This window comes from Microtus oregoni, unplaced genomic scaffold (genome assembly GCF_018167655.1).
Source record: "Microtus oregoni isolate MIOR12 unplaced genomic scaffold, Mior012 000029F_ref0000214, whole genome shotgun sequence".
Taxonomy (NCBI): domain Eukaryota; kingdom Metazoa; phylum Chordata; class Mammalia; order Rodentia; family Cricetidae; genus Microtus; species Microtus oregoni.
In genome coordinates this window covers 3,784,134-3,801,868 of record NW_024543088.1, presented here as the reverse complement: position 1 = coordinate 3,801,868, position 17,735 = coordinate 3,784,134, and the positions used below count along the sequence as shown (strand labels likewise).

Sequence of the window (17,735 nt, the reverse complement as noted above, 5' to 3'; positions counted from 1 at the left end):
TCTGACCACCGCTAAATAGGATCTGAGCTGGTAAGATTGAAAGTTCGATTCTTAGGGCTACCGAGATGGCTCAGTGGGTAAGGGTGTTTGCTGCCCAGCCTGATGACCTGAGTTCAATATCCAGGACCCACATGGTGGAAGGAGAGAGTTGACTCATGCCATTGTCCTCTGATCCCCACCTGCTCTGTGCACACCACTCCCACCCCGATTCCACACAGAATTAGAACTCCATATCTCTCGGTTCTGGCTGGGCCAGGAGGTGCAGGCCTGCCTTCCACTTATTGGGGAGGCTAAGGTAGAAGACTTAAAAGTTCAAGGCCCACTTGGTCTACAGAGTGAGGTCAAAGTCAGACTGAGCAACTAAGACACTTCCCCAAAAGCAGAGCGAGGGCTGGGGTGTAGCTCAGTGGCAGAGTACTTACCTAGCATGTTCCAGGCCCTTGGTTCATTCCCTTAGTAACATAATGCCAGCGCTGGGGAGGCCTAGGCAGGAGTATAGTCATGAGCTGGGGGCCAACCTGAGCTACATAGTGAACTGCAAGGCCAGTCTGTTTTATATATATATATATATATATATATATATATATATATATATATATAGAGAGAGAGAGAGAGAGAGAGGGAGAAAGAGAGAGAGAGAGAGAGAGAATAAGAACATGGAGCATGGTAGCATGTGCCTATGATCCCAACACTTGGGAGGTAGAGGCAGGAGGATCAAGGTTACCCTTGGCTGCACAGTGAGTTTGAGGCAAGCCTGAGCTACACGAGACCCTATAAATTCACAAAAAGAAGACAAAGCCTAGATCCAGTGGCCTAATAGCAGTGGCCCCCCTCTCCCTCTTTCTCAATAGCCCCAGCCGAGAATTCTCTCTCCTGCTCCTTGCTGCCACAGCCACCCCAGCCTGTACAACCCAGTCTCACAGTCTTCATCTCGTCTGCCCTCCTCCAGCGGCCGTGGAGGCCGTGATCTTATAGGCTTTCTTTCTGGTGCTGGCTTAGTGGGTTCATCCTGGAGTGTCGGCCTCTGGTCCAGAGCCCCCTCCAGCAGACTCACAGAGTAACTCTGTACATCCTAGGGGTGTGTTCCCACCAAGCCACAGGCAATGGTTCCAGGCCAGAGGCCACTTTGCAATCCGCCCTCAGGTGGGACAGCTCCTGACACAAAGCAGCATTTTATTCACGTTGTGGTGATGGGAAGCCAGGCAGGCTGTCTGGGAGACCAAGGAGGATGGGCAGAAGAGGGCTAGGCGGAGCTTAGCAGCTGAGGTAGCCGGAGATACGGGGCTGCGGCCCCCACCGCACCCAAGCCCTTCCTGCAGACAAGCTGCATGATCAAGTACCCTGGACCCTGTGACGTCCCTCGGGGGTCGCAACCTCCACCTTCGGTCTCCGTGCTCAGACTGCAGAAGATGCTTGATGGCAGCTGTCACCAGGCCAGGGGTGAAACCATCCCGGAGCTGCGTGGGCCCTCACCTGCCTGCAGGTCGCTGAGTGCTCTCTGGAGATGCGAGGGAGTGGTCAGTGGTCTCAGCATCAATGACACCCTTCCTGCCTCTTCCTGGCACCCAGATGGTTGGTGCTGAGGCTGTGGCCCCACCACACCAGAGACAGGGTATATGCCATTTACGGACACCCTTTCCCAGGGGAACTTGGGGAGGATGCTCTCCTGGCCCCATCTCCCTTCAGGGGCCCCTCCAGCCTCCACCCTGACTCACCTCAAATTTGCTCATGAATTCTGAAAAGATGCCAAAGAAGGCCTCTGAGGTAGTGGCCTTGGAGTCCTCTCCGAAGAAGGCCAGTGCCTTCCCTAGCTCTTCCATGGCCTCCCGCTGCAGCCCGTCCAGAGCCCGCAGAGCCGGTTGTGCCGTTTCCAGAAAGGACTATGGGGGCCTTGGTTAAGGAAACAGCCACTGGGTGCTCTACCCTCCTCGGCTGGAACGTGACCCCAGACAGCCCTGGCTGCTCCGCTTCCTCTCTGCTCTGATAGAATCTTCCTTTCTGCAGGCAGAGAACTGTGCCCCCTCCCACTCCCCACGCCACAGGTTTCAGGACACCAGTCAGTCCTTCATGCAGAATTAATTTACATTCTGTATATCCTCAGACATCCCCTGTCTCCACAAGGGGGAGCCATCGTCTTGGAGACGTCTGCTTAGTAGCTTCTTGACTCTTGTTTGTTCGTTTTTGTTATTATTTGTTTGTTTTGTTTCTAGACAGGATCTCATTAGGTGGCCCAGGCTTACCTTGAACTCCAGCTCTTCCTTCTCCTCCTTCTTTTTTTTTTTCTTCCATACAGGGTTTCTCTGTAGCTTTGGAGTCTGTCCTGAAACTAGCTCTTGTAGACCAGGCTGGTCTTGAACTCAGCAAAGATCCACCTGATTCTGTCTACTGAGTGCCGCCCAGCTCCTTCTACCTCAGCATCCTGAGTGCTGGGATTTCAGTGTGTTGAGCTCACTGCCCACTTCTCAGACCACTCCCTTGGGCTGATCCTGTCTACCTGATACTTGGTTTACGTGTTTGAGACAGGATCTCTTGTAATCCAGGCTGGCTGAGGATAACTTTGACTTCCTGATACCCCTGCCTCTACCTCTGAATACACGTGTACCATACCACAGCAGGCCTTTTCTCTTTTTCTTCCCTCCCCCTTTCTTCCTTCCTCTTTGTTTTCTTTCTTTTTAAAATGCCTCCTTTGTCCTATAGCTTTTGTTAGTATTTAAAACAGTTCAAAAGCTCATTGTTTCTGTCCTCCTAGGGCAACCTGTTTCCTCTCTGGGCCTCCAGGATTTAAGATAGTATCTGGTGCACTGTAAGAAAGACTTAGTGGCCCTAATTCAAAGTGCACAGTTCACTGGGAGAACAATATTGAATGCTCTGGATTCAGTCCCCCCAGTGCCTCTCTCGTCTTGCTTTTGGCTTACAGTGCCTGACTGGCCAAGCTTCTCCTTGTCTCTTGTGATTTAAATCCGGGCCCCACCATTCATGAGGACAGATAGTTGTCAACATATCAATGACTTTGGGAACTATGAGTGTGCCTGGTGATAGAGACCTGTCACCCTAGATCCTTGGGAGAACAAGGCCAGAGAATTGTAAGTTCAAGGCCTGCCTGGGCTATAGAGTGAGTCTGAGGCAAGCCTGGACAACTCAGAGAGACTCAGCTTCAAAAGTGTAATAGGGAGTGAACTGGGTATTATAGCTCAGTGCCTCCCTGTGTCTATTGGGTGTGGCTCACTGGTAGAGCACCTGCCTAGAATCCCCCAGTGAGGGGGTGGGGTGTGGCTCAGTGGTAGAACACCTGCCTAGAATCCCCCAGTGAGGGGCTGGGGCGTGGCTCAATGGTAGAGCCCCTGCCTAGAATCCCCCAGTGAGGGGCTAGGGATGTGTCTCAGTGGTAGAGCCCCTGCCTAGAATCCCCCAGTGAGGAGCTGGGGTTTGACTCAGTGGTAGAGCCCGTCTAGAATCCCTCAGGGAGGGGATGAAGGCAGGGCTTGGCAGTAGCATACCTGTTGGGAATCCGCCAGTGATGGCTGCCAGCCTGGCTCCCCAGTAAAACATATGCCTGAACACCTGAGGCTCTGAGTTTGATCCCCAGTGTCATAAATACACAAAAGAACACCATCTTCAGCTACTCAGCTTTGGCATAAGCACGTGGACTCTACATAATCCAGGATGGAACCCCTCCCAGAATCCCCGGGCACACGCAGCTTCTGCCTGGAATTCCTACAAGGGTCTGCACTGAGCCCTAGAGCCACGGTCAGATTTACCGGACCATCCCACAGTCCAGTCTGGTGCTGGAGCAGGCTGGTTAGAGGATACAGTCATGACGACAGCAAACCTGTCCTCACTGGAGGGGGACATGCTCTGGCAGGCCACCTGAATCTCACTGACAGTGCCATGGAGATCAGCCAGGTCACCAGTCAGGGCTCGTTGGTTCACTGCGTGTCAGGAAGGAACCAAGTCTTAGGGGGGCTGCATCCCCAGCTCAGGGAAGAATGCATCTGTCTCCCTTACCCATGAACACAACCTACCTTTGGCAGCCAGGGGCACAGTGGGCAGGTCCTGGGCAAAGCCCAGGAGTTCAGGAAAGTGCTGGCTTAGCGATTTGGCAAGGATGTGCAGAAAGGTAGATTTCCCATCCACTGTCTTGGTGGAGTTTAGCTGTAAGGGACGCCCGCCACAGATGCTCCTCAAAGTCCCACCCACCAGACTTCTGGTCACATGACACCAGACTTTTCTGTGTTCCTAGACTCCTTAGTCTTTAATACCCTTTCCAACTCCCCTCCCAAGTCTAGGTCCTGGATCTGAACTGGAGAAGCCCCATTCCATGCTCCTGCCCTTTGCCTGAGTCACTTCTGAGCCTGTGTGCAGCCTGTTTCCCCTTCCCCAGCCAGGGGAAGAATTTATGGGCATAATGTTTTCTTCTCCCCTGTTAAATTTTCTTCTCCTCCATTGGATGTTGTATGAATCAGGCTCTTATTTAGCCTAGGCTAGACGCCAACTTCTGATCCTTGAGCCTCAACCTTCTAAACGCTGGGATTACAGGTGTATGCCACCACACTTGGCTCTACTGCCACAACTTGACATAGGTTTGACCTCCAAGCCTGGCAACTGGAGCAAGTGACTGCCTGCTGGCCCTCACCTCTGTCAGGAAGTTGATCTTGAAGCCGGTGGTCTTGTTGGTCTTGGGCTGTCCATCGTTGAGATAGTTGCCCATGGCCAACACAAACTGTAAGAAGAACGAGGGTGATTGGGTCCATAGGCTCACCCCATCCCTCTCCCCATGTGTAGTTTTTGGTTTCCAGGCTGAGAGCCCCTGGAAGACAGAAGATCAGATTAAAAAAGCAGGCATGGGAAGCCATCTGACCTCCAGGATCTTGGCGAGTTTCCGGCTGTTTTTGAGCTCCAGGGATGCTTGTCGCAGGCACTCAAGGCTGCCTCGGATCTCCTCTGTCTTCTCCTGTAAGGTGGCCTGGAAGTGTAGACTGCGCAGGCGGGTCTTGTATTCGGGAACCGACAGCATCTACAGGAAAGTGAAGAGCCAGGATTTATCCATCCGCAGTCAGTAGTACCTACTGTCCATCCTGGGGAGGGAGTCCTCTGACTACTGAACTGGGTACTCCTTGGGAAAAATTATCACGACCCCTAGAGGATGTTCTCTCCCATTTGCCTTGACCGCGAGTGGGAACGGGTCATCAAAGGAGTTAAATTGGGACTCAGAGGCCAGGGACAATCTTCAAGGGACCTGGACAGAAGCTAACTCCCGATTGCGGAGGGGAGCCCAGGCGAAGGTGCCCTTAGCCATGTTGGGGGCGGGCAGTGGGGGGCGGCGACGACCAGGGGGCCCTCTTAGCACCTGCAGGACGAACTGGTCCGGCTCACTGAGGCGGCCTGGAGCCTCGCGGAAAGCCTGGTAGCGCTGCTCCTCGTCGGCGTCGGGAGCAAAGAGCAGCAACTGCGCCAGATGCGCAGGTTCCAGGCGCCTGGGCTCCATGCTCATGAGCACCTGCCTCAGCTCGCCAGGGGTCAGCTTCAGGTGCGCTAGAAGGATGGCTGAGAGCAGGGCACCGGGATGAGCCGGGGCGGGGCCCAGGGAGAGGGCGGAGCTCAGAGTAGGGGTGGGGCCTCAGGGAATGGGGGGGCGTTTGATGATTGGTCGTAACTACTGAGACTTAGAGGGATACGGGAGGAGGGGCCTGGGAGAGGTGTCTAGTGGAGAAGGGCGTGGCATAGACTTAGCCAGAGGGGGTCTTATAGACTGATAAGGGGCGGAGCCCCAAAGACGTAGCAAGAATATACGCGGGATCTGCGGACGGGGCGGGGAACTAGTAGATAATGTGATTGGAGGCGGGGCCAGAGCGAAGGAATCCTTTGTGGTGAATGTGATCAATAGAGGGTTCCTAGGTGTGCACCTGAGTCCCAGGAAGGGGATCCTGTTACCCTGAGAGGAGGGTTATTTAGCAGGGTGACAGGTCCCAACGCCCACATCGGAATTTCGGTCACCCCACCCCTTTGAGGGTCTCAACTTCTGAGACCCAGAGGATGGGCCCCTTAGGCTTCTCACAGGTGTTGTAGGCCTTCTTGTGGGACAAGATCTCCACCACTTCTTTCTTCCTGAAGGGTTCGGGGCCAGGCACGGGCTCTGGAAGGGAAACTGGATAGTTTAATGGGGAGCAGGAGGCTAGGCTAGGGCAGGACGAAGGGAGAGATGTGGCCACAGCAAGCGGCAAGGACCCTTTTCCTGGCGTGCATCGCCATAACTACATCAGCGCCAGGCATCCAAACTCCCCCCATTCCTCAGACTTTCAGCCTAAGGTCATTCAGCACGTGGCTTGTCTGACCCTAACAATGAAAACCCACCACTTTCTGAGCTTGTGTCGTGTACAGGAACTGACTGCCGATACTTAGAGTCACACTCCAACCACTACAAGGAGATACCTAGAAAGGACTAGGGGGGCGGGGAGATTGAGAAGGACATTCATAGATGCCTGCTGCTCACGCTATCCTGGTTCTGTGACTTTCTGCCGACTACCTAGCCTCTCTGGGCTTCTTCACTAAGAACTGCAGGTGGCTGCAGGATCTAGCTTGCAGGCTGTCGAGGGATTCAAGCATGCAGAAGGGCCTGAAGGTTGGAAGACCCAATAACAATACGTGCATGCTGTGGGGACTGGGAGCTAGAGAATGCCCAGAAGACAGCAGGCAGTGTGGCTGTTGACACGACCCAGGGCCATCAGGCCACTCACTCGAAGGTTTCTGGGTGCCGAAGTGGAGTTCCAGGTCCAGGTATTTCACCATATCACTCAGCTTATCATAGTCAGAGTCCGCCCCGAGCTGCAAGGGATCATGGGAAGGTCAAAGCAGGAAAAGCCCAGGCAGCTAGCCTGCCTTTGACCTCTGAAGTCCATCCTGGAATCTCCCAAAGAGACGTAGATGATCCCAAGACCTCCAAGACCCAGGAGGTTCAAGAGGAAGGCAGGAGTGAGAGGAGGCTGCAAGAAGTACTAGTCAGGAGGGCTGGAGAGATGGCTCAGTGGTTAAGAGCATTGCCTGCTCTTCCCAAAGGTCATGAGTTCAATTCCCGACAACCACGTGGTGGCTCACAACCATCTGGAATGAGAGCTGCTGCCCTCTTCTGGTCTGCAGACATACACACAGACAGAATATTGTATACATAATAAATAAATAAATATTTTTAAAAAAGAAGTACTAATCAGAAGCTGGGCGTGGTGGTGCACGCCTTTATTCCCAGTACTCAGGAAGAAGAGGTATCTGTGAGTTTCGGGCTAGCCTGCTCTACACAACAACACCTTGTTTCAAAAGGGAAGGGAGGGAGGGAGGGAGGGAAGGAAAGAGGGAGGAAGAGAAATAAATTAGCTGGGTGGTGGTGGTGCATGCCCTTAGTCCCAGCACTAGGGAGGCAGAGGCAAGTGGATTTCTGTGAATTTGAGGACAGCCTGGTTTACAAAGTGAGCTTTAGGACAGTCAGGGTTACATGGAGGGATCCTGTCTTGAATGCCCCCCCCATAAAAGAACAAAAGAAATGTTATAAGGAGGCCTGGAGAGATGGCACAGCAGCTAAGAATACTGGCTGCTCTTGCAGAGGACCCGAGTGTGGTTCCCAACATCCACATCAGGCAGCTCATAACTACTGGTCACTCCAGTGCCAGGGTACCTGATGCCCTCTTCTGGCCTCCGGCGGCACCTGCACTCATGTGCACATATCTGCACACATATATAATTTTTTAAAGAAAGAAATACTACACAATCCAAATTATAAACCGATTGCCCTTCTGGTCAATAAGGCAGCCATGCTTGGTACTCTATCCATGAGGATGGGGCTGGGACAGGAGAGACGAGGCTGGTGACAACCAAGAGGGCTCAGGAGAGGCCTGAGGAGTTTGTCCTGTTTCAAAGGCTCCTTTTGCGTGTGTCTGGTCTATGTGTACATACTTGTCCATGTATGTGCCATGTATGTAGAGGCCACTGGCAGGCTTAGGTGTCTTTATCCTAGCCACCTTCTTTTTTTTTTAAGTCAGGGTTTCTCTTTGTGGCTCTGGCTGTCCTGGAGCTCGCTTTGTAGACCAGGCTGACCTAGAATTCACAGAAATATGCCTGCATCTGCCTCAAGAGTGCTGGGAGTAAAGGCTTGCACCACCACTTCCCAGCCACCTTTTTTTTTGTTTTGATTTGTTTTGTTTATTGAGACAGGGTTTCTCTATGTAACAGTCCTGGCTGTTTTGGAACTCGCTCTGTAGACCAGGCAGCCTCAAACTCAGAGATCTGACTGCCTCTACCTCCCAAATGCTGGGATTAAAGGCATGCACCACCACCACCCAACTCACCTTTTTTTTAAAACAACAACAACAACAACAACAAAACACACACACACACACACAAATGAGTACTGAGGAGTTGAACTCAGGTCCTCAAGCTTGAGTAGTAAGTGCCCTTACCTACTAAAGTATGTCTTTAGTTCCACCTATCCTAATTTTTGAGGTCATTTTACCACTAAATCTGAGCACTACCGATTGGCTAAATTAGTTGGCCAATGAGCTCCAGAGATCTATCCATCTCCACCCTCTTCAGCCCTGGAGATAGAGATATAGACCACCATGTCCAGATTTTCACAGGGCACTGGGGTCTGAACCCAGGTCCTGATGCTTGGTGGCAGGCACTACCCACTGAGCCATCTTCCAGCACTCTCCTACCCTCTTTTTGAGATAAAGACCTGCTATGTAGCCTAGAGAGGTCTCAAACTCATAATCGTCCTTCCTCAGCCTGCTGAGTGTTGGGATGACTGGTACATGCCACCACACCTGCCTGAGGGTTGGCAGGGAATGGGTTCATCTAAGGGTTGGCAGGGAATGTGTTCATCCCAGGGCTGCCTTAGGCAGGTGCTAGGGCCACTGAAGCTGGGACAGGCCAGCGGCTGGATGCTGAACCAAAGGACTGAGATAGTTCATGTAGAAAGGCCATAAGGGGCTCGGACAGGGGCTGAGGATGAGGGCGGTTACTGCGGGAAAGATCCTAAAGGAAGAGAGACAAGTAGATACATAGTTTCAGAAAGAGGTTGCTGGGTAAGAATGCCCCGCAGTGCGGGTGGCCAGGTGTGTTCAGTCTTGGTGACTGGGGGATAACATTGGGGAGCATATTTGTGGACACAGGAATGTGGTCTGCAGGAGACCAAGACGAGAAACTTCCCTTTCCACCACCAGCAAATTGACTATAAAGACAAGGGTGACCTTGAACTGACCCTCCTGCCTCTCCCCTCCCCCCCAAGTGTTGGGATTACAGGCAGGAGCCACTGTCACCAGCTTCCCGTGGCCACATTTGAAGGAGCAGTTGAGCTGTTGAGGTGTAGTGGTTCATTCCTCTAATCCCAGCACTTTGGTGGTGTTGAGGCAGAAGGATTGCCATGAGTAAAAAACTAGAAACTAAGAGAACTAGTTCAGCCTCAGGAGTGATGGGTTTTGCAGGAGGGTAGGGTAGTATTTCCAGAACTCCCCACTGCGCTTTTGGCTTGGGGACACATTTATCTTTGGGACAGCTGTCACTTCTCCTCTGTCAGGATGAGAAGGACCAAGGAATAGTCTAGTTGATGTTAGAAGAGGCCAGGAACTGGTGAGATGGCTCAGGTGCTTTCACGAGTTTGATGACCTAAGTTAAAGCCCTGGGATGTTGCCCTTTGACCTCCACACCCATGCCCCCCCACTCAATATAATTTAATAAATGTAATTTTAAAAACACTAAAGAAGAGGAACGGAAGAAGGAGGAGAAGGAGGCAGTGGGCTAGAAGATGGATCTTGCCGTCAATGTTACTATCCAGACCACTCACCCAATTGAGAGAGCCACTGGTCCCCAGGTCACCTACCTGACCCCAGATAGTGCCTTCTGAGTTCTCCACTTGTTCCCAGCGCAAGCGCTTGACGCTCATGTGGCTGGTCTCGCTTCGACGGTGACCCACGCCCCGGGATAGCATGGGGGGTGCGCAGGGCACGGGTGGGGGCAGGGGTGGTGGAGGTGGGGGTGGGACCGGGTGGCTGAGCTGAGTGAGGGGTTTGGTCAATGACTGAGGAGGACCTCGGGGACCTTCGGAGGAGCGGGAGCTGGGTTTGGGGTCGTGGAAAGGCAGGGGCGGTGGCGGTGGTGGGCTGAGTGGGGGCGGGGGGATGTGGTCGGAGATGGAGGAGTAGGTCAGAGAGCTTCCTTCCTCGCTGCTGCTGACACAGTCGCTAGCGCTGCTTCTCTCATTGGTCACAAAGCTGCCCTGGTCATCGTGGAAGCTCATCTGTCCCGGGGAGAGCAAGGCGAGCGGGAGGTCAGGCTGGAGCCCTGCAGACTGGCACAGTTTGCGGTAAAACCGCAAGCGGGTGGAGAGCAAGAGAAAACAGGGACCAGGAGAGGCAATCCGCTGCCTTAGGCTGATTGCTGCGTGGGACAGCTTGAGAATGGGCTAGCCGGAGACGCGGTAAGTATGTGGAGGTAGCCTTAGGGAAAGGATGAAATAGCCCAGGGGAAATGTATAGAAGCGATTGGTGGGTTTGGCCTGAGGCTGTGAGCTGGATATTCTAGGTTGGAATGGAGTAACCTGAGGCGACAAATATAGCCTTAGGCAACGGTGGAAGTATTGAACAGGGGATAGCTTGGGGTGGTTCCAGACGAGGAATGGGGTAGCAGACAGATTCCAGCGCAGGCTGAAGCAGGGGCGAAGCAGTTGGAGGTAGTCTGCGGTGATGCAGGCCTCCTGTAGACTCTGGGGGACACTGTACCCGGTATAGACCTCCACCCCTCAACTCTTCACGCCCACTCGCACGCCCACCTCCTCATAGTCGTTCTCGGGTGTCAGGAAGTCATCCACAATGGTCACCCGGGGACCCAGCTGCTCGCTCAGAACATCCAGGAAGCGATCTGTGTCTCGGCTCCGCACGGGGCGCGAGAAGGCAAACAGCTTCCTGCGACTGGGTGGCCGGATGGGGTCTGGACTCGGCGGGCTGTCGGGGTGGATGGATCCAAGACCTGGCTGTGGGGAGGGCGCCCTGCTGCTGTCCAAGCTGGCGTAGGGGTGGGACTCCGAGCTGCTGGGGGAGGCCAGGCCCCCAGAGCACAGCGGATCATAGCAGGGGGATGGCAGGAGCCGATCGCTGGGCCATGAGACTCCAGACAGGGTCCTGGGCCCTTGATTGGTGGTAGAAGAAGAGGAAGTTTATCAGCCAGTACCCAGCATGGGGTAAAGAGTGGTCAGCTGTCTGTCCTAAAACATGCTTTCTGTCTCTGGGCTATTGCCTCCCAGGCTCTTCCCTGAGAGAGTAACCAAAGACCACAGGAGGTGAAGTAGAGACTATGTCTTGGCTTCAGTTCATGCCATACCTCAGCTCATAAGGGAACATACCCCTCCCTGAAGGTCTCACCAAGACCCATGAAGGATCATCCCCATAGGTCTCAGGCAAGGGTCTTGAGGTACCACCCCTGCCCAGCAAGCCTCAGACACACAGGAGGATCTTAGGGAGTGGGAGGATCTGCCCTCCCGCCCCATCGCCATTTTCTCAGTAGTGGAGACCAAGGCAAGTACTCTGTCAGTCAGTTATAGCTTCAGACCCCTTTATCCCCACTTAAAAAAATTATTCTTTTGTCCGGGCAATAGTGGCACACACCTGTAAGCCCAGCACTCACGTGGCAGAGGCGGGCAGATCTCCGTGAATTCGAGGCCAGCCTGATCTACAAAGCAAATTCCAGGACAACCAGGGCTGTTACACAAAGAAACACTGTCTCCAATATATATATAAATTTATACAGAGTCTCACATAGCTCAGGCTGGCCTGGAACCCCCTACGTAGGTTGAAGATGACTCTTGCCTCCATTTCCTGAGGTCTCCACCACAGGTGTGCTCCCCCACACCCACTCTTGTGTGGTACTGGGAATGGACCCAGGACCTAATGTATGCCAAGCAAATACTCTGCCAACAACCCCGGACCCCACTTTGTTAACATTTTGAGGTGGGGTCTCGGTAAGTTGTCCAGGCTAGCCCTGCACTCATTCTGTAGCCCAGACAGCTTTGAACTATGAGCCTCCTGCCTCAGATCCCGAGTAGCTAAGATGACTGTGTTATAGGCATAGCTGGTCTTGCTTAGACTGCAGAGAAACTATCTTCCCAGCTCTGCTATTCATGCAGCAAGACATGCAGTTTACAGTGTGTTTGAGAGCCACACGCTAACTTGAGGACTCACTTGGGGGAACACTCTGCTGTTCCAGGTCACCAGCCGGGTGAAGACCACAAAGAACAAATGAGGGACTGGGACAAGCCCACCTTGATGACCTATTGTACATGCACAGAGATCTCTGGGTTTCCCTAGGACCCAGCTGCACAGCCTCTAGGGGGTGTGTCTGGGAGCAGGAATGACATATGGACAGCCAGCTAGAAGGACCCTCAGGACCAGAGGGTGGCTGAGGCCATACCTGCTGTGCCTACCAGGCTGGGGACTGGCGGAGACGCCCGGGATTTGGACACGGTTCCTATCTTCCCTTTGAAGCTGCTGTTCAGTCGCGACTCAAGCTCCGCGTAGACGGCGGACATCTAGTAGGCAACGGAGACGGGTCTGACCAATGGGACCACGCACGGACAGTTTGTCCTAGCTGCTGGGAAACTTTGATCAGGATTCCCTACATGCTGGCCACCAGGGCCCATGATCATCGATTACATCTGGAAGACAGAAAGGCCTCACCATTTTGGGGTTGGGGGTCTCCGGAAGGGATGTGCCATCACCAGCCTGCCGCTCGCCTGGGATCAGAGGTAGAGGCATCTCAGGGCATTCACCAGGACCTGCCAGGAAGGTGCCATGGAGACCTCATTATCCTTCCTGAGCTCTGCAGCTCAGTCCAGACCTGCAGTCAGCGCTCAGCCTCAGGTTCCCGACTCCTCGTCATGATCATTAACAGAGCTGGTGGTCAGCTCTGTTGGAACTGGAATCAGCTGCGTCCCCCTTTGGGCGGGTCTCTGAAGGTACTACCTGGAAGGGAACACTCCCCTGGAGTGGGCAGGACCTTCCTGCAGCAGCGCAGATAGAAGGAGATCTGATGGGAAAGTTTGCCTGCCTTCCTTCCCTCCTTGCTGGTGAGTCTATCTGCTCTGCCGCTGCTGCTGTTGCTATCAGAAACCACATCTTTCAGGTTCCCAGTGTAGATGGAGCAGTAGCTCTGTGGAATCCTGTGGGCCTTCAGGCACTAAACTGGGACCTAGAACTGATGCCTCCAGCTCACGGACTGAGCAGCTAATGGATGCCCAGCCTCTCCAGCATGCAGAGGGCCATTGCTGGGCCACTCAGCTGTTACCATGGAAGCCAATCTAACACATCCTCTTTGTGATCTACGTTCATTGTGTGGGCTCTGTCCCTCTCGAGAGCCCTGACTAATACTCATCGTTCTGGGGACTCCGATGTACAGGAGAGGAAAGCAGCCCCGGTTTCTCTCCATGGGTGGGGCCTCACCACAGCCGAGGCTGGCCTCCAGGCCCTGGGAGCGCAGGCTACGACGGCACATGGAAGAAGCTCTCTGGGAACTCCGTGGTTGTGGCTCCGGCGTGGGCTCCGGTGTGGACTCTGGCTCCAGGTCCAGTGAGGATTCAGGTTCTGTGGTGGGACAGGCAAGGTTTGGCATGCTACCCTTGAACTGTCAGCCTCCGCAGCAAGGAAGGTGAGGGAAGAAGTGACCACCACCATATGTGACCACTGGACCCCGGGCCTTCCTGCCTTGTCCCAGGATAACGCTACAGCTTTTCTTAGGTCATGCTGAAGATGAAACCCAGTACCTTGTGCATGCTCGGAAAGAGTTCTACCTCTGAGCCACACCCCAGCCCCTCACTGGGGGATTCTAGGCAGGTGCTCTACCTCTGAAATACATGTATCTCTAGCTCTTTAAAGTAATGCTTAAGCAGAATCCCGAGACCAGAACACAGGTACCTAGAGTAAGAAAAGCAGCTGAAGGTGGATCTCTGTGAATTTGAGGCCAGCCTGGTCTACAAGAGCTAGTTCCAGAATAGGCACCAAAGAAAGCTACAGAGAAACCCTGTCTCGGAAAAACAAAACAAAACAAAACAAAGAAAAGCAGCTGAAGGATGGAAAGCCTAGTGGAGGCTGATGCTGTTTCCAACAGGGCTCTGGGTCCATGCTTCTGGGTCCCAACACCCTGTGCTTATTCCAGGCGGCTTACCGACACCCAATAGAACTCGTTAGGCAAACTGAAAATGTTCTGGACACATGCTGCCCTTCTGGGGACCCTGCGTTTCATACTAAAAGCCCTTAGCCCTCCTCAATCCTCCAAGCTGTAGGAAATAGGTTCCGTGAAGGAGAAGCAATAGCAAATGTGGCTGCAGAGTGTCTGTAGCATGTAGGTCACAGGACACTATGCTCACCCAGTACTTACGTGGGTTCCCATACTTGCATAGCAAGTACTTACATCACTAATTCTTCTCTTCAGCCCCAAGCGCAGGGGTTTTTAGGCACATGGGGGACATACTCTAACAGTGTAGGTATCAGTGGAACAATGAATGAGGTTATGTGTAGCTCAGCGGCCCCCTGCCTGTGTGCTTGTGCACTGGAGTCTACCAGCCAAGGTGATCTGACCACGGGGCCATAATCCAGGTGACACGTACTGATGAATTTGTAAACGGTGAACAGGATGCATGAATTCAAAATTGTTTATATGTGTATATGTGTGTATGAATATTTGCATGTGTGTGTTTGTGTGCACATGTGGAGGTCAGAGGTGCTTCTATCACACCCCCCTTTATATATTGAGGCAGGGCTTCTCTCTTGAACCCAGAGTTCGTCATCCATTTTGTTAATCTAGATAGCCAATGTGCTTCAGGGGTCCCCTATCCCCCACCTACGGAGTGTTAGTATTATAGGTGGTCGGCCTCACCTAGCTGGCTGTAATATGGGTCCTGGGAATCTGAACTCTAGTCCTCCTACTTGCTCAATAAATTCTTTTACTACTGAGCCATCCCTAACCTCTTGTTTTGATTCCAAGACAAGGTCTCACTATGGGATACTGTGGTAGTTTTAATGAAAAATGGTCCCCATAGGCTCATAGGGTGTGGCACTATTAGGAGGTATGGCCTTGTTTGAGTAGGTGTGGCTTTGCTTGAGGAAGTGAGTCACTGGGGGTGGGCTTTAAGGTTTTAAATGCTCAAGCCCAGCCTAACATTACTCTCTTTTCCTGCGGCTTGCCGATCCAGATGTAGAACTTGCAGCTACCTCTCCAGCACCATGTCTGTCTATGTGCCACCATGCTCCCTGCCATGACGATAATGGACTAAACCTCTGAACTGTAAGCCAGTCCCAATTAAATGTTTCCTGTATAAGAGTTGCCATGGTCATGGTGTCTCTTCACAGCAATGGGAACCCTAACTAGGACAGCTACATTGTGAATCTCAGCTGACTCCAAACTTAGAATCTTCCTGCCTCAGCCTCCCCAAGTGCTGAAGTTACAGACCTGAGCCACCATGCCTGGCCATGGATTCTCCAACAAAGACAGGGCTATAGTTCAGTGGGAGAGCACTCGGTTAGCATGGGCAAGACCCTGGGTTCCGTCCCCACTGATGTAACCTTGATGTGGGAGTGTCATATATCAATCTGCTGATTTCATTGGTTAAGCAATAAAGAAACTGCTTGGCCCTGATAGGTTAAAACATAGGTGGGAGGAGTAAACAGAACAGAATGCTGGGAGAAAGAAGCTGAGTCAAGGAGTCGCCATGGTTCTCCCACTCCAGACAGATGCAGGTTAAGATCTTTCCTGGTAAGCGCACCTCATGGTGCTACATAGATTATTAAAAATGGGTTAGGAGGCTAAAACTAATGGGCCAGGCAATGTTTAAAAGAATACAGTTTCCACGTAATTATTTCGGGTAAAGCTAGCCGTGTGGGCGGCCGGGTGCCGGGGATGCAGCCCGCCGCTCGTACTACAACATAACCTGGCTGAGGTTACATACATCCCAAATCCCATCACATGGGAGATGGAGGTGGGAGGATTAGGAGTTCAAGGCCTGCCTGGGCTACACATGAGTTTGAGGTCAGCTTGACTGTGTGAGACTCTGTTTGAGAGAGGAGAGAGGAAGAAGAGGAAGCAAAGGAAAGGATGAAGAAATGAGCACTTTCCACTTGTGCTGTGCTTGCCACATGAAGGACGGACTGCGCAAACACAATCCTCCCAGCCAAGCTCCAATGTTGAGTATGTATCTGCCAGACACTGGGCATGGGGGCATATTATGTGAAGGCCAGACCTCTGGGTCACCTGGCAGGTGGGGCAGCTGGCAGCCACCCCCAGGGACTGCTTACCTGTCATGGCCGTGTAGCCCAGGAAGCATGCGATCTTCTCCTGACACAGCTCCTGCTCCTCGTAGGTCAGCAGCTGGTAGAGGAACTGCCAGAGGACCTGCTTAGCAGGTGTGTCCAGAACAGGGTACACATCCACGATGAGGGTGTCGATGTTCCTGCGGGGGTGGTGGTGCAGAAGCAGGGAGCTCATCACTGGGGGTGTGGACGAGGTGGTGGTTTCAGACCCTGGAATTCAGCTCACGCCTCGACCCCCACCCTTGAAGGATAGAGCAGAGAGGACAGGAAAGCAGTCTCCAGAGGCAGTCGGCTCTGATTCAAATCCCAGTTTGGGCTGGGAATGTTAGCTCATTGGTGGAGCGTTTACCTAACATACTCAAGGTTCTGGGTTCATTTCCCAGCACCACCATCAAAAAAAAGTAAGAGTCAAATCCCAGCTTTGCCATTTACCAACTAAGCGACCTTTCTCAAGCAACGTAACTTCTTTTCTTTTGCAAAATTGGAGCTAAAAATAATATCTAGTGGAGTGCAGAGATGGCTCCTCAGGTAAAGGTGTTTGCCGCCAAACTCACTGACTCCTGTGGGCACTGTGGCATTCATGACTCCCATATTCAATAAGTAAGTAAGTAAATAAGTAAATAAAAAAATGTTTTTTAAAAGAAAGATTGGGGGATGAAGATGAAGGAGCATGTCACAGAAAGTTGTTGGTATTCCTTTTACATGTGATAAGGTTCCAACATTCACCATGGTGATGGTTACATATAATTGCTAAGATACCAAAACCACCAAACCACTGAACTGAACAATTTGATGAATGAACTGTGGCCAAAGAGATAGAAGGCTCAGTGATTAAGATCATTTGTGCTGTGGGGCAGTGGTGGTGCACGCCTTGAATTTCAGCACTCTGGGGGCAGAGGTGGGCGGATCTCTGTGAGGTCAAGGCCAGCCTGCTCTACAGAGGGAGTCGCTAGACAGGCAGGGCTACAAGGAGAAATCCTATCTCCAAAACCAAAATAATAAATAAACAAACAAACAAACAAATAAATAAATAAAGGAGCACTTGTGATGCTAATACAGAGGACCCAAGTCCAGTTCCTGAGACCTACCTATCAGCTCACAAACGACGCCCTCTTTTGGCCTGTGTGGGCACTGCACACATGCGGTGCACTTACATGCGGGCAGAACAGCCATACACATAATATTTAAAATTAAAAACATATAAATGACTGAATTATATAGCATGTGAATTATATTGCACACTATATGTTATTTAATGGTTAGAATTATATGTACTTTAAACCAAATCAAAAAGAATGGATAGGAGGAAGGCTTGCTGCAAGGCATGACAGACATAGCTACTGTAAAAAAAAATTCCAGGGGGCTAAGTGCGAACTGGTGAGGTTTCTTGATTGGCGTCCC

The 17,735-nt window shown here is 52.2% G+C and overlaps 1 protein-coding gene across 1 annotated transcript in view; it reads right to left on the bottom strand.

Moving 5' to 3' along the window:
* Nucleotides 1-803: 803 nt before the first annotated feature.
* Nucleotides 804-17,735, bottom strand: part of LOC121464991 (Grid2 interacting protein) — a 29,467-nt gene continuing 12,535 nt past the window's right edge. Inside the window, exons 7-21 of the mRNA XM_041678141.1 lie at nucleotides 16,320-16,474; nucleotides 13,473-13,613; nucleotides 12,711-12,808; nucleotides 12,445-12,562; nucleotides 10,811-11,166; nucleotides 9,863-10,279; nucleotides 6,735-6,822; nucleotides 6,056-6,133; nucleotides 5,348-5,544; nucleotides 4,859-5,014; nucleotides 4,634-4,720; nucleotides 4,023-4,152; nucleotides 3,811-3,929; nucleotides 1,716-1,880; nucleotides 804-1,498 (exon numbers count right to left, since the gene is read on the bottom strand). Coding sequence (XP_041534075.1) covers nucleotides 1,427-1,498; nucleotides 1,716-1,880; nucleotides 3,811-3,929; nucleotides 4,023-4,152; nucleotides 4,634-4,720; nucleotides 4,859-5,014; nucleotides 5,348-5,544; nucleotides 6,056-6,133; nucleotides 6,735-6,822; nucleotides 9,863-10,279; nucleotides 10,811-11,166; nucleotides 12,445-12,562; nucleotides 12,711-12,808; nucleotides 13,473-13,613; nucleotides 16,320-16,474 — 2,377 coding nt within the window. The 3' untranslated portion in view covers nucleotides 804-1,426. The remainder of the gene's footprint in view (nucleotides 1,499-1,715; nucleotides 1,881-3,810; nucleotides 3,930-4,022; nucleotides 4,153-4,633; nucleotides 4,721-4,858; nucleotides 5,015-5,347; nucleotides 5,545-6,055; nucleotides 6,134-6,734; nucleotides 6,823-9,862; nucleotides 10,280-10,810; nucleotides 11,167-12,444; nucleotides 12,563-12,710; nucleotides 12,809-13,472; nucleotides 13,614-16,319; nucleotides 16,475-17,735) is intronic.